The sequence below is a fragment of the Melanostigma gelatinosum genome (assembly GCF_949748355.1).
Source record: "Melanostigma gelatinosum genome assembly, chromosome: 8".
Lineage (NCBI taxonomy): Eukaryota > Metazoa > Chordata > Actinopteri > Perciformes > Zoarcidae > Melanostigma > Melanostigma gelatinosum.
Genome location: NC_136641.1, coordinates 11,518,443 through 11,535,359, shown reverse-complemented (window position 1 = coordinate 11,535,359; position 16,917 = coordinate 11,518,443). Strand labels below are relative to the sequence as shown.

The window sequence follows — 16,917 nt, the reverse complement described above, 5'->3', positions numbered from 1 at the left end:
AATGTGGTCATGAAGACACCTACTGTATCTGGAATTATTAATTATCACAGAGGCGGTTGTGACTACTTTGCCAGGTGTTATATTTATGTCTGCCGGTGGACAGATTTTGTCATCGCAACAGTGTCGCAAGTGTGTAAGATGCAGACAAGAAATTTTAAAGGTGTGTAGTCATCAGTCCCAACACAACATTACACACAAACTAATCAGATTCTGTGTAGCTCAAAACTGTTGGCTGTTGATAAAAAATGTCATTTGGTCCAGGCTTCACTAATTTGTGTGTGTGTGTGTGTGTTTTTTAATGGGTTATGTCTTGGTACCTTGATTCTGTATTTGGAAGATATTGACCGTCCATCCAAAAATAAATGTTTGTGTCCTCTTCACTGTGTCATCCCTCCTTGAGACCACTTTCAGTACACGATATGCTGATTTATTAGCACTAGCAAAAAACAGAGATGAAATATAAAATCATTTCATAGCATCAGTTTGATTTTATTAAAAAACATGATGAAATGGATGGCTCATAATTTATTCCATAATGTAGGGATTCTATAGGGAAACTATTTTGAAAACTTGCTGAAAGCTAATTTATTTTCACATCGGATCTTTTTAATTCCACAAAACACCATACCAGATGACAAAAAACAAAAGAAACGAACAACAATAAACATAATAATAATAGCTTTTGATTTCTTCATGACCCCTATTGTTTTAGCACAGACAAGGATAAATAAAAGTAAATACTCCATTAATGGTCATGAGATGCTACTAACTATTGCACTGAAAGATCAGCATCAAGGCCACATTTATTTCCTTGCTACAATTTGCAGTTTGAGCATGGACTTGAAGTTAAATGTGTCATTTAAGATTGAAATGTACAGAAACGGACAAAGAAAAGAGAAATATATATCTAACTTCATGTCAAACGTCATCTTAACATACAAGGAAATTAATTCTCACAGTACCGGCCATCAACTTACTGTTGATTAGTAAGTGATCTCTTGGAAGCAAAGTGTAAACATTGGATAGTAATGACTGCTATTCACCAAAACACATTGTAAAGTTGTTTACCCACCTCATGTGGCTTCCATAAAACAATATTTATGATTTTGAATAACCACGGCATCACCCTATAAACTATATCGCTCCTGTAGATGAGGGCCCATCCCTTCCTACTAGCAGAACAAGGAGTTTCACCCTTGCATCAGGAGTTTGCCTGAATTCAAACTTTGGTGTGTCTATAGCTCATGGCCTGGCCATCTGTCATTGTCATCCACAGAGTGATGCAAATGATCTCCTTTCAAATCACCTGTGTGGCCAAAGCTTAAGTCATGCAGAGCTCATTTGTAAGAACCAATGATACTGGTTGAATTTATTAATTTGTGTACATTTGCTTGTGACCCGAGTGATCTTACAACCTCATCTGTACTTCATCTTTACTTCATCCCTGTCATCCAGAGATCATCTCTCTACAACTTTGAGCAGTTTAAGCCACTGTATCAAAGAGAAACCTTCTAATTGTTTGCACACTGATCAAGGCCACATTTCTCTGTGTCAACAAGTGACCGTTTGCATAAAACCTTGCCTGCCTTTCACATGTTTATGCGTAATTATGTCTTGTAACTCTCATATGTTGTTCATTCTGTACACATGACATATATTGCACTTCTGTCCATCCTGAGAGAGGGATCCCTCCTGTGTTGCTCTCCCTAAAGTCTCTTCCTCTTTTCTCCCCGTTAAAGGGTTTTTGGGGGGAGTTTTTCCTGTTCCGACGTGAGGGTCTTGGGACAGAGGATGTCGTATGTGTACTGATTGTAAAGCCCTCTGAGGCAAATTTGTGATTTGTGATTTTGGGCTGTACAAAAATAAATTGAATTGAATTGAATTATGTGTCTTCTTGAGTACCAAAACAGGAGGATGGAAAGTGGCTTTGCATTAGTTTACATACAACATGTGTATGAAGAACATATCTGTGGTTGTTATTTCCAGATTATTAATCTGTGCACTTTAAAAACTTTGAGTTAGCCCATTTCAACTTAAATATAAAAATATCTATGTAGCCTTAAAAGTGCTCTTGGAATTGGATAGTAGATCTATTTCTTGTTGCAAGTGAAACATTTTAACCAAATATATTAATAATTCATAACAGCAGTTTGATAAAATAATAAGAATGTGATCCAAAAGTAATGAAAGAGTTGACACAACACCCTTCTGACAAAGCCTTATCCTCAAATCATCAACACTATTTATTGAAAGGCTAATTACCCAACTCCATTATTTTGCACAGGTGTTTCTGTTTTTGTGTCCACCCCTTATTCTCAGCCAGTCTGAATGTTATCATTGGGTGTGTCAATCAAGCATGCTTGTCTCAATTTTAAAGTATAGACTAAGTTACATTTAGTACAACGTTTCAAGCACAAATTGGCTCTCCATCAAGAGCACAGGTATCAAACTGACTCAGGTGTGTGTAATTGAATAAATAGTCTTAGTCCCTCCCATGGGTGTGGTTACAACTACAGGATCAGTGTACATCTCATGCTCAGCAGACTACAACTTCAATGTGACCAAACAGTGATACAAGTACATGTGGAAGTCTGACATCCCACCAACAGCTATAAAATAATGTCAGACTGCATCCAACAGCTGGAGAAGAACAAAGCCATATATGTTGGTCACAATATCACCATGTTTACCCCTGACATGCCACCCCGTGTCTATATGGAATCCCTGACATGTGTACATAAGGAAGGGTACTCAATGTAGGCTCATCAGCAGGAGCATCAATTTGCTCACATACAACACAACACAGCACTTAGCCACTATTTTAACTCCCTTAGTCGGCAATGCTCCACACCGCACCCAAAATAAATTAAAACTGGACATGAATGAAACCATGCTATCTTACAGTGCTACTTCACGTTTCACATGTACCAACTACTGTTCTGAGGCATTGGACCCCATGTAGGAAATGCCTGCTACAGGGGGCAACAGAACCAATCTCAATGGGGGCAACACTTTGTCATTGGTTTAGACATGTGGACAACATCTGGGTCAAAATAAAAGCCAAAGAAGTGCAAACTGTCACAGAACAAGTTCACACTGGAGGACATTAGAGACAAAAGACTGGATTTCTTGCACCGTTGAGTAGACTTGAAAGAGGACAGAAGCCATGATGACACCCTCTCACAACTGGGGATTGGGGATGGTCAAATTTCTTCATCATTGGGCCTGCGTGCTAGAGGTACTAAGGTGAAAGCAAAAGTGGGAGAGACACCGAAAGGAACTTCCCGAACTGGGCCTTTGTCGAAGCAAGAATCATCTTATCTTGCGGATACAATATCTGGACACAGCGAAGTATGGACCACATCTGAAAAATGCTGCTTCCCTCCAACCTTAAAAGAACTCTGTGGTGAGAGCTGTGTGGAGGTAATACCGGCCCAGACTCTGAATTTCGATGGAGTTTGATTGACATTGAGTCAGAGTCTGGGCCAGGATTGCCTGCAAACAGCTCTCACCTCTGACGTCACAAGCTAACATAGAGAGTAGCGGTGCAACTAACAGCGCTAACAACAGCAACGGTGCTGATAGGGCCAACTGTGAATCCACTAGTGTATATCTTCACATTGCACAAATATTTGTTTGCTGCTATATTCATGTTCGGAATGTCTTATATAACTTATTTTAACCTCATCTCATTTGATCTAGCCATTTGCTGTAGAGTGGGTTCAGATCTGTGGGACATACCTGGCTTGGTTCCCTTCTGATCAAAGCTAGCTAGTTCGGCTAAAGTTCTCTGGCCACTTTATCCATCTCTCCCACTTTAATGTGTCAGCCAAAACAAGCAAGACCTGGTCGTGGTACCATCTATATTGGCCTTGGGATAAAGCTGTTTCACACCTGTCAATATGTGCACTACTGTATCCGTCCTGCTACAGAGTTCACAGCTGGGATCCTATGACAGGCCCCATGCATACAAGTGTGCTAATGAGGGAAGAGTTTGTGATATTGATGGAAGGAATAATGAGATGCCACAACTCTGTCCATGTTACTACCCTCTTGGGTAAATCACACTTTGTCCAGCACCACTGGGTGCCAAGCTTAACTGCTTTGACCTTCTTCAGGTCTTAGTCTTTCAATAGGGCAGGGACCGCTAAACCAAACAAAAATTTAGCTAAATGATCAAGTATAATTGTTTTTGTATTATTTGTTTAACTGTGCCCTATTTATGTTGGGGTCTGGTGCCACCTCCTGGCTGGCTGAGCTCCTCACATCGTCCAGGCCACAGAAGATTCAGCTTTCCCCTCCAGCGTCACGCTAGCAGGCCACGAGGAAGCAATGGCCTTCTCCCCTCCTCAAACCCTGACAGGTCACGAGCCATTTCGCTGTACGAAACAGACAGTGCTCCACTCTGAGTAAGGCCCTTTCCCCGCTGTAACGGAACACAATCCGTTTTTCCGCTTTTCCTTTTTGTGCACACTCCGGCAGGAAGATGTCTAATCCTCTCCTGACCGATGATTACCGGGAGACGTACAGACCACGCCGTCTCAGCCGAAGTTAAACTGTCCTCTCTGCAGCGAGAACAGATCGGACCTGCGCTTGCTCCAGAGCGAGCTGCGTCACAACGGACCGAAAACAGCGCCAGCTGCAAAGCCGCGCCGACCAGCAAGCTCCCCCTGCGCCCTTTTTCTTCTGGAGGAAGAAGAACAATTCTCCCTCGAAAACTCTTCCCTTTGCTCCGAACCATCTAAAAGTAAGAGTTTCATGGCGTCTGGGCATAGCTTAGCTTAATATAACCTACGTTAATTCAGGTTATTCATTTATGTGTTATTATTCCCGTATTTTGTCGTGAGGTTACTGTCGCGCGATATCAAGGTATTGCGCAATCCATCGCGGACCCGAAGCTCCGCTCGTGTATTAAACTGCTGTAACTGTCTGCATTAGACCCGTCGCTGCTGGCAGATTTAGAGTTGTGTATTATCGCTTGAGAGATGCGATAACGGAGCACTATGCTCATCTCACCGTAGTGATAAAGGTCTATTTATTTGGGATTATGTTCATTTAATTTATTTCACTTCGTGTGGTATTTCTCTCTTCATTAAATCGACTCTGTGAGTGAGGTGAAGACAGTGGCTATAAAGGCATAAGCTGTCGTTACTTCAGAACGACAAACGGCAGCTTGTGTGGGATCAGACCAGCTGTCCCTCATCCTCATTACAACATCGCAGCAGGGTCGATTCATGTCGATTTCTGCCTCCCTTTTATTTCTCTTGGTTTCCGTAACTTGCATACACATAGAGCTCCGGATTGTGGGTGAAAACTCTCACCTATTGTTCCAACACATGTGCTCACACACACGTGATTACATACAGCTGACCCCCCCCCACCCCTCCGCCATTTTGTCTAAGTCACCCGACGACGCCATCTGGTGGTGGTTTAGCTGTAGTTCTTTAAGGCCCCTCCCCTTTTACACACGTGACTACACAGAGACTCCCCTCCGCCATCTTTGTAGTTTTCGACTGTAGTTTTAAGACCCCCCTTTCTTTTCACACACATAGACCCACACACACACATACTTGTATACATACATCCTCACCCATTTTATTCATTTGTTTAGGTATTAGGCATATACAATTGTATGATAGCGTTGTTGGTTGCAATATTAATTGATTTGATCATTTACTATTTTGATTGTAATAAACTCTGTTATACTTTAAGGAGCAGTCGTCCATGATTACTTGTGCATATGTGTGTAATAAAACTGTATGTAGTAGCCTTGTGTACGAACTTAACCCTTCACTGTCACTGAATGTATTGTTATACTCAGACTATTGACATTACGAGTGGCCACTAATTATGATACTTAGTTTTATCATTTGGTTCTTGGTCCCTGTTCGCAGGGTGGTGCCCCGTTGTTATTAACAATCATTAATAATTGTTACATACATTAATAATTCTATTGATGTCAAGAATTCAGTTTCTTAAATGCTGATAACCCAAACACACTCCCTTAGTTCCCAACATTTATCTAGTTGTAGGATTTGAGTCTGGATCTGATCACATTTTAGGTCACATTCATGCAGAAATACAGAAAATTCTGAATGGTTCACAAACTTTGTGTGGCATTATAACTGGTGCATTTGTCATCTTGGCTAAAGGAAGGCTCCAGTAGCACGAGATCTATTCATGATGGAGGTGTTGAATTTACCTGCTCATACTCATCATTGCAGAGTCTGTGCAGCTTCAATCATTTTTGCATACGGATTTGTGTATTCTCCTCCAACCATTTCCAGGTATCTATAGCATCTGCTGTCATGTATTCTCAATTCCATGGAAGTGAACACTGGGGGTTTGTTGTTACGAGCATCGCATTGCTTAAAAAAAGCCTGAAGCTACTGAGTTCACGTCAGAATGCTGAAAGAAAATTACAACAATGAAACATTTTCTTGCTTCTCTGTGTTATCTGGGAGCTTTTCTACATGTCTTGGCTCAATGCACGATTTTAGAACAAGGTTGCAACATCAAAAGAGATGTAAGTGAAGGTTTCACGGTACTTTTTGAATGCACTGTATCACAGGGACAGTAGGGACAGCTGAGATGATTTTTGCATACTGATTTGTGTATTCTTCTCCAAAAGGTATTTTTGACAACTCATATACGCTCCCATTCCATGTTTCACATCAGATTGGTGAACAGTAGGCTAACTAGCACAATGAAACACTTATTTGTTTCTCTGCTTCTCTTGGGAGCTTTTCTACATGCCTTGGATCAATGCACCGTCCCAGCCTCAGAGTTTCAGCTGGAAGGAGATTATTTGTTGGCTGGACTTTTTGACATTCATCATGATAGTTCCACTGTTAAACAAGACCGTCCAGAAGCCATCGACTGCTCCAGGTGAGTCTTACAATAAGTCTAAAAGAATATCTTCTGAGGTTGAAAATAATTACTGCCTGCTGTTAACACATGACAGCTTACACATTCAAGTTTAGCCTTAGCTTTCAGGTCAGTGGATATAGCTCGTAACATTTCCCCAAGAACAATTTAATCAATTGCTATATGATCAAAGAACATCAAGTCTGCATTATTGACCTACATTATAATCTTGTTTTAGATATACATGTCTGTAGGCAGTAAATAGTGGAACTAATTCTCACATTCTCACTTTCCTTCCTCTATCTACAGCAAACAATTCATTCCGTCAAGTTATCGGAGGTTTCAGTTGATGAGATTCTCTGTAGAGGAAATCAATAACTCCACCAAACTCCTGCCAAATGTGTCTCTGGGCTATGAGATATTTGACCACTGCTCAGATATACACAATTTTCCAGGCATTTTAAAACTCCTCTCAGTCGACGGCTTGATCCAACCTTGGGGTGACCCACACAAGAATGTGTCTAAAGTGATGGCCGTGGTCGGCACTTATACAAGCACTCAAGCCCTGACTGTAGCCCCGCTGTTCATGATGGATCTCATTCCTATGGTACATTTTCCAGATACATCAAGTCATTAAAAACAGTTTTACATACATTTAAACAAATTAAAACATCTTTTAAATTGGTCACTAAAATAACGACAATTTCTTTATAACTCTCAAAATATACTGTATATGTTCTTATTAATTAATAGTAAAATATGTTTTAATGTTGCATATTAGAATTTTTCACTGAATCTTTTCCATTACTCTTTTGACAGGTCAGTTATGGAGCTTCTAGTTCAGTCTTGTCAAGAAAACAGATTTTCCCGTCTTTCCTACGAACAGTACATCCCAATAAAGACGTCATAGAAGTGATTTTTAACATTGTGCAACACTTCAACTGGCGCTGGGTTTCTTTCCTTTACATTGATGATGTATATGGAAACGATGGCCGGGATTTGTTCATAAAGAGGATTAAAGACACTGAGATTTGTCTGGCATACACCAAAGCCCTCAAACAACATATGAATCACTCCAAAATATTCAAACAGATAGAGGCACAGAAGATAGATATCATTATTGTTTTTGCTCCTGAATGGACTGCTAAAGCTCTCATTGAGTCAGCAATCCAACTAAATGTCACCAAGAAGGTGTGGATAGCAGGGGATGCATGGTCCTTAAACAAGGAGCTCCCCAAGAAGAAAGGAATCCAAAATATTGGGACTGTAATTGGGGTTTCTGAGCCAAAAGTGACAATACCTGGTTTTAGGGAATTTATCTATTCTTCCAAAAGCCAGAACTATTGTGAAAATGCAGAACAAAAATTATTTTGTAATCAGGTTTGCAACTGCAGCAGCCTGAGTGCGGAACAAATCCTTGCTGTGGACCCATCTTTCAATTTCCCTGTTTATTCTGCTGTACATGCCATCGCTCATGCCTTGCACAATGCCTTGCAATGTGAATCAGGCAGATGTAAAGGCAATATTACAGTGCACCCACACATGGTAAGTGTCCACATGATTTGATAATTCATTTAATTTGTTCTCACCATCTGATTCTTGTAAATGTATCTTACTGACGAGTTTATCTTACAGACAAGCTTATTTCAAAGTGTAAAACTTGTATGTTAAAAACCTATTCAATCATCACCTAATAATGTTAATTGTAAACAAATGCAAGATCTCTGAACTTTGTGTACCCACATCAGGTTCTGGCAGAGCTGAAGAAGTCAAACTTTACACTTTTAAATCAATGTGTTACATTTGATGAGAATGGCGACACCAACTTCGGATCCTTTGCTATAGTTTTCTGGAACCAAAGTGGAGATGCAGAGGAGATCGGCATTTGCCATTTTCACCCAAATTTCAATTTCTTCATCAACGACACCAAAATTCAGTGGTACACAAAAAAAGAAGTAAGTTGTAACTAATTTATACGCTATAAGTTGATTCAGAAATACTTTGTTTTGTTTTCCCACTTCTGCACAGATGTGTGTGTGGATGAGTGCACATGTGCACATTTATTTAGCAAAAGCTGTGACAGGGTCTAGATGTTATGTTCAGTGTTGAAGGCATATTACAAACCCCGTTTAGAATTTTAAAAAGCTGTATAGGCCTAAATACCACCACTTGTCTATAATTTGCCTCCACCCTCCTACAGCGTTATCTTGCACGTGTCCTAACTCGTCTAAATAATTGTCTTGTACAGGCGCCTACTTCACTGTGTTCCCCAGAATGTGAAGAAGGACATGAAAAAATACTACATGGAATCCACCAATGCTGCTTCGATTGTGAAATCTGTCCTAAAGAAACTTATATCAACAAAACAGGTAAATTATTTTACATGAGAGGAAGAAAATAAGTACAAGCAGTGCTGTCATTCTGATCTTGATGTGAGCCAATTTCAGACTTTTAAACTTTGTTATGGCTTACTGGGAATTCCTATTGGAAGCGAGACAGAAGCAACATGTGAGCAGCATGTGAGCGTTCTGTCATGCAATCCACACTGACTCCATCTTCCCTCCTGGGAAGTTGAGTGGACACCAGCTGGCTAACCTGCCTTTACCAGAGTAGGGTGTCTCTGCAGACTGGACACTGCGAGGCCGTGGTAACTGTCAAATCATTATTTTTTATTTGGTCCTTACAATCCTCTGTCAGACAAAACCTAATTTCACCAACAGGCCGCCTGAACCACAAGCAGCTTTTAATTCAGCAAATCACACAAACATCTCATGCTCCATTCACTTGTTCTATATGGCTTAGGCCTATAATAGTGGGATTTCTGTTTTGCAGACAACATTGCTGTTAGGATGATACAGCAGTCTAACAATAAATATTCCTAAATTCGTAAAATAACATTAGCCTTGGGTTTCCAACTTTCAACTATCCGCGTATGAACTCGTTGATCATAACAGAATATAGTAACTTTCACCACTGCTCATTTTAGAAAGGCCACCCCGAGACAAAAGCGTGTTCTTTGTTTCGATTGTCAAACGGACAATGGATCATACACGTTTGTTTCTCGCTGCTATCATTAGCCAGCACGGCAGCGAGCCTTAATTTTCCCAGAAACGTGCCCGGTGGCAGACAGAATTGCATAGTGAAAGTGAGGCTCAAGCCTTGAGTGACGAAATTTACTGTAGGCTAGAGTTTTGCTCAAACAGTATCATAAATGAAATGTCTAACCCAACTTCCTAAACTGTTTGATCTTTCTTTACCCACAGAGGACTTTTCAAAAGTCAACCTCAACTTTATTGACAAATTGTTTCTCTCATGTTAAACAGAGAATCCCTACCAGTGCGTCAGCTGTAAGGAAACAGAATGGTCTGCAGCAGGAAGTACATCATGTACTCTGCGGGTGGTGGAGTACGTCCCATTCACAGACAGCGGGGCTATACTGATCATGGTCGGAGCCTGGGCCTTGGTGGGCCTCACACTAGCCATGTCCGTTCTCTTTGCCATCAACTACAACACACCTGTTGTCAGATCTGCTGGGGGACCAATGTGCTTCCTAATTTTAGGCTGCCTGAGTCTGTGTAGTCTTAGTGTGTTCTTTTACTTTGGTAAGCCAACCACTTACTTTTGTATCCTACGGTTCTTACCATTTCTCTTGTTCTACACCGTTTGTCTGGCATGTTTTGTTGTGCGCTCTTTTCAAATTGTTTACATTTTCAAAGTAGCCGCCAAGTTCCCGAAGCTCCACAGTCTGTGGATGAAATATCATGGACAGTGGCTGGTCATCACTGTGGCATTTGTTACTCAGGCACTGCTACTTCTTTTTGGCTATACTTTTGCTCCTCCCAAGCCCTACAATGAAACACGTTGGTACCCAGACAAAATCATACTTGGTTGTGACATTAATCTCAAAGCATTCATTGGTCCTGTGGTTTTACTTTTATCTTTGTGCTTCCTTTGCTTTATTTTCTCATACATGGGAAAAGACCTTCCTAAAAATTACAATGAAGCCAAAGCAATAACCTTCTGCTTACTCCTGCTGATCCTCACCTGGATCATATTTGCCACTGTAGAACTACTTTACCATGGCAAGTACATCCAAACACTGAACGCCCTGGCAGTACTCTTCAGTCTCTACTGCTTTCTGTTGTGGTATTTCCTCCCAAAATGCTACATCATCCTTTTTCAATCATACAAAAACACACAGGAGTACTTCCAAGGTCTCCTTCTGAACTATAACACCAGACAGTAGCAGCTAGCAGTAAATGGGTGTCTTCTGTATGCAGAAGAAGAGATGTGCTTCAGGCCTCCTGAATACTTTCAATTCAATCACAATAATTCGTTTTTTTAGAGTAGAAAGGTACATAGTACTTTAAAGTTGTACCCTAAATAGGTTGATTGTTTATTTAGTTGTTTTACTCAGAGGTGTAAGAATCTTGAAATTAACTGTAACAATATACAGTCATACACATTACAACAAGAGGCATTCATAAGGTTGTGTTATTCTACGGCCATGCTCAGGGCTCTGTGGCACTGTATACACTGATAGGTACTAAATGATAACATTAGCATGTATATATAACCTACTCGTGATATAGTGCTGCAGGGATAAGGTATATTTCACTAGCTTAGGGCCCCACCTCGGCGATTTGGCCGGCTGGAGAGTTTTAGGGATGGTTGGTGGAGGGTAGCCTGGCGAAGCGGTTTGGGGAAAGGCTAGTTTGAGGGTCCACTGCGGCTCCCGGGCCTTGCACACCCCCCCCCCCCCCCGGTCCATGTGGGACAGTAGTGGTTGTGGAGGCAGGTGGCCTTCTGGGAGTAGTTTTAAAGAGGGGCGGGAGGGTGGGGTGCGAAAGGCGTAGCAGGCTGAGCTATGGTGGCCGTGGGTATTTGTAGGGTGTGGCCGGGAGTGGCCCTGTGGAGGTGTGGCCCTGCTCCTGAAATTCAGCTAAGGTTTATCTCCAATTGATGGCCAACCCGGAAGTTATCTTCCTCCTGGTTCACTTGAAAAACAGCCAATTGGGATTTTTCCATTGAATTTTGGATTACTGCAGAAAGTAACCTCTGAAACAAAGAAAACTTTATGACACTTACACAGTTTGTTCACCAAGATAATCTTCACAAATGAACATCACTTTTATACATTTTTAAGCGTAAATGCATTCGCCAGAACTAAAAAGCTAACGTCAGAGGACAAACAAACTACACAGTGGTCGCGGGACTTCTCATCAAAAATATAAAGGCGTGATAAGGTTTAGTAGTCTGACTTAGCCCTTTGTTAGCAACCACCTTTTTTTAAGACATATAAAAGCTACAACATTGTAGAAAGATCGCCGAAAAGTATGAAAGAATAAAAGTATAGTGATTATAACCTGTAACCCTTTTGATTTCAAAGTATAACCAGCACAACATATAGCATGTTTACACTTTTTATAACCATCACAATGTGAATTGTTTTATTTTATGATAGCTGTGATTTAACATATAAACTGTTTAGAGTACACTTTGTTTAAAATAGTCACTTGAGCCTTACAGTGCTTCTGGTTCTAGCAGGATCAAACCAGTTACCACCAGTTACATTCTGTGTCAGCTCTAGAAAGAGGAGGACTCATGTGTGAGTGGCACATGAAATGAAGGAGGTGCCACTCAGATCAGCATAAAAATCAGCAGAAAAACTGTGAGTTTGGGGCTTCTCCCCACCCCAACTAGAGAATGGGATAGACTTCTTACCCCCTCAGAGATGGCCAAAATAATACCCTGTTAGTTACCCAAAATAAGACTCCTATTCATGTCTTACCCACTTAGAGGACAGAAGACCCTTTTGCTATCAGAGGATAGCATCAAAAGGAAAGATAGACCCCCCCATAAAAGTAGGAATGTCAGAGAGCTGACAGAAGAAGACCTCGTTACAAAATCAGTGAAGGCTGACAGAGAGGAATGCTAGAATTAGTTATTGTAGCCACTGTAACTGTTTCATTGAATTGGAATTGTTGAATGTGAATCTTGTGTGAAAAACTTAAATAAAAACACAGCCTTACATTTAGTAAGTGACTGAAACCAAAACAGTGTTCTGGTCTTTTGAAACAATGTACCCCTCTTCCCCTGTCCGTTAACGGTGCGATAAGATGTGACGACTGAAACATGCAGAGGAGCTTAAGGTGAGTTCCCTGGGTGAAGACTTGGCAGTGTTAGTCATAAATGGTGAGAATGTTCACAATAGGCAATAGTAAAGTATAGACGATGTACATAACTATTACATACAGGGTGTCAGGGTTACATCCCATTGAGAGCGTCTAGGGCATTAGCCGTAAAAGACGTTCAAGAAGACAATTAATTCCGAAATCCTAACTATTTAGCTACGGGGTGAGATAAAAGGCCGAAGGTATTGTTCTGAGACCTCAAGGAGGAACGCATATCCTCGCAGGTGGGACAGCCGACGGAGTAGCCACCGTGTTAGGTGCGAACTACTTCCCCGCCTAGAAACGGGGCAGGAGCCGCTCACGCTACAACATACACAAGCGGGGTATTTACTTACGTACTTTATCTCATTGAACAAAACGTTAAAATCGTTTACGCTTGTGACCTTATTTCAGGCATCTTACACAAAAAAACCAATGGAGAAAGTAATATCGTTAAAAACTAAATACCCACCATAAAATAATGAGCTGACACTGTCACTACATATTATGTGTTCTTGATGTTGATATGACTATTGTTTGATCTGAGCTGCCATGCAATGTCTATGAAAAGCTGCTCCGAGCCCAGCGAGCTGCAGCCGTTTAATTCTGTGGCAAAGTGTGGCCAAATTAAAGGTCGGGGATAGTTTACGGCAAATTTGGGCCAGAGACTATCCGCAGCCAATTAGTGAACAGAGTCCTGTGACATGTTCACCTATGTTACAAATAATTTCTTCTGTCCTGAAACACCCGTTAGCTCCTGGCAGCTAACGGACTGACAGTTTCTGTTCAGAGGAACCGTTGGACACTCTACATGAAGCGTTACAGAGTGAACTGCTGCAGCTTCATGTGAGAACACAACAACTTTACAGTAAACAAATGTACTGAAGTACTTCAGCTGTGTACAGTTTGAAATTTTGCAGTGGTAGTTTAAAATAAGGCTCGAGACGGCGTTGCATCGTCCCGGAATTGATAATGTGGTCACTATCGAACAGTTGAGGACAATCTGAAGCTTCTCATGTCGGCAGGAGGGGAGCTTGTTAGTTATAAGCTGTTAGCAGTGAGTGGCCTGCAGAGCCCAGCTGCGGTTCCAAAGACAAGCAGGGAACAGAAGACAATCCCAAAATACTAGAGCTGACCGCTAGACACAAGGAACAAAAGCAGATGACCCGACAATGAGAGACGGAACACACAGACTAAATACACAATGTACTGATTAACTAATTCAACACAGGTGTGAAAGTAAACAGATGGGGAAAAAGACAAAGGCAGCAACAAAACGTGACACATGGGAAGGGTGAAATTTCAAAATCAAACAGGACACACTAAACATAAATGAATAAGATGAAACAAGGAAAAACATAAAGAGAAGATCCCAAACCCAGAACACAAAATCCTCTAGATCTGACCATCTTCTAAAGATGCAACACATGTGACACATCAACGTAAAAGTAAACTGAAGGGGTAACGGTTGTTTGAGACGTGCGAGTGAAAAAAGCATTTGATACACTTTCAGTCTAGATGGGGGCCATTGTGGTTTGTATTCATTCAATCAACAATTACAGCAGTGGTTGTTGACACACTGGATGGACTTTTCATAAACTTTTCTTGTTAGATTATGTTAATCATACTATTATCCACATAAAGTTAATTATCTTGAGCCCTGCATCGATTTAGATATTTACATGCAAAGCAGTTATATAACAATCATTTGGAATGTGTATGATTTCCGTTCTGTTCCGTACAGATTTTGGAGGTTGCTATAACAACAATGTCACCACATGAAGGCGCCACTTCACTGTGATGCTTATAGGCTCGACTGCAGGCACACCATGAATACACTGTGTAACATGTTTTTTTTCTATTGTGATACATATAAGGGTGCATAATGTCAGTTTTTGCGCTGATGTTGTACAGATTCAGATTTTTAGTTTGTGTGCACAACTTTGTTCAATTGCACATTTAAGATTCACCTCACTGGAGGAATAAATAAAGGCTACTTAGCCCTTTTGTGTGCTAAAATGATTCCTCTGTATCTGTATCAATATGTTTCTGTATCTTCATGGACACACGGAGGCTCCATTTTTGTAAATACAATGTGATATGATCTTAATTTAATTTGAGTTGCACTGTTTAATATTTTTCTTTAATATTAGTCTGAAATGAGCATGCTGTACACCTTTGAAATGGGTTGCCCCGTAAGAGTGAAACCTCTACCCTCATGCCACTTCATTTAAAACAATAAATTATCTATACACCCACACTGTAACATATTACCCATCATATACTCCTTTCCAACTGTATCTGTCCTGTAATGACTTAAGTCGTCATTGTACAGCTGTAATGACGTCCCTGCTTTATGATGGATACTGGAAAACTAGATGTGTTTTGGGGTTTGTGATGTTTTTCATTTTTATTAACCTCGTCTCTCTACCAACTGGATACCAGCCGCAACAGCAACACTGGTGTTGTTTTCACCTTGTGTGTCTGTGAGTTACTCATCGTGGCATAATGTGGTCTTGAAGACACCTACTGTATCTGGAATTATTAATTATCACAGAGGCGGTTGTGACTACTTTGCCAGGTGTTATATTTATGTCTGCCGGTGGACAGATTTTGTCATCGCAACAGCGTCGCAAGTGTGTAAGATGCAGACAAGAAATTTTAAAGGTGTGTAGTTGAGATCAAAATGAAGGCAGAGTTTTAAGATGGTGGAGTGTGGTGCGAGCAAGGGCGGCTGAAGTAAGAGGGTAGGAAGTGGGGCACTATATGCCCCTAGCCCGATCTGGTGTTGTGATCCCATCACAACAGCGTCTCTAGTTTTAGTTATGCTTTCCTATTGTCCCTCAATAATGATATTACCCATTGTGTAGTGTCACAGTGTGACCTTATTTGACCATGTCTGCTAATTACAGATACTATGCAATAAACCTGGCAATGAAGATACTATCAAGATGAACACAAGACTTAAACCGTTAAGTTTAACTTATAATATCAGTACTTAAGAGTTGTATTTTCTAAAAGAGATGCACTTGATTTTGTTCTGCCTTTTCCTGATGTTTGTAGTCTACCTGGATATCAATCTTGTCTCTCTGTTCCCTGGTTTCATGTTTGTGCACCCCACAGATACAAGTATTGCAGCTGCCCATCAGAATTCACCCTATCATGGTTGCAAGACTACATTACACACAAACTAACCAGATTCTGTGTAGCTCAAAACTGTTGGCTGTTGATAAAAAATGTCATTAGGTCCATGCTTCACTCATTTGTGTTTGTGTTTTTTAATGGGTTATGTCTTGGTACCTTGATTCTGTATTTGGAAGATATTGACCGTCCATCCAAAAATAAATGTTTGTGTCCTCTTCACTGTGTCATCTCTCCTTGAGACCACTTTCAGTACACGATATGCTGATTTATGAGCACTAGCAAAAAACAGAGATGAAATATAAAATCTTGAAAAGTTGTTTCCCACCTCATGTGGCTTCCATAAAACAATATTTATGATTTTGAATAACCACGGCATCACCCTATAAACTATATCGCTCCTGTAGATGAGGGCCCATCCCTTCCTACCTATGAGAAAAACAAGGAGTTTCACCCTTGCATCAGGAGTTTGCCTGAATTCAAACTTTGGTGTGTCTATAGCCCATGGCCTGGCCATCTGTCATTGTCATCCACAGAGTGATGCAAATGATCTCCTTTCAAATGACCTATGTGGTCAAAGCTTAAGTCATGCAGAGCTCATTTGTAAGAGGATGTAGCATTTTAGCATCAACCAATGATACTGGTTGAATTTATTAATTTGTGTACATTTGCTTGTGACCTTACAACCTCATCTGTACTTCATCTTTACTTCATCCCTGTCATCCAGAGATCATCT

The 16,917-nt window shown here is 40.7% G+C and overlaps 2 protein-coding genes across 2 annotated transcripts; both read left to right on the top strand.

The window, feature by feature from the left end:
* Positions 1-6,706: 6,706 nt before the first annotated feature.
* On the top strand, positions 6,707-9,147 carry LOC306780659 (taste receptor type 1 member 1-like; the record flags this gene model as incomplete). The annotated part of the gene is made up of 5 exons (XM_079273094.1): positions 6,707-6,888; positions 7,177-7,474; positions 7,687-8,412; positions 8,616-8,748; positions 9,116-9,147. The coding sequence occupies 5 exons, from the start codon at positions 6,707-6,709 to the stop codon at positions 9,145-9,147; spliced, it is 1,371 nt and encodes a 456-aa protein (XP_079129220.1).
* A 759-nt stretch (positions 9,148-9,906) lies between these two features.
* On the top strand, positions 9,907-11,113 carry LOC306780658 (taste receptor type 1 member 1-like; the record flags this gene model as incomplete). The annotated part of the gene is made up of 2 exons (XM_079273093.1): positions 9,907-9,919; positions 10,191-11,113. The coding sequence occupies 2 exons, from the start codon at positions 9,907-9,909 to the stop codon at positions 11,111-11,113; spliced, it is 936 nt and encodes a 311-aa protein (XP_079129219.1).
* Positions 11,114-16,917: the final 5,804 nt, after the last annotated feature.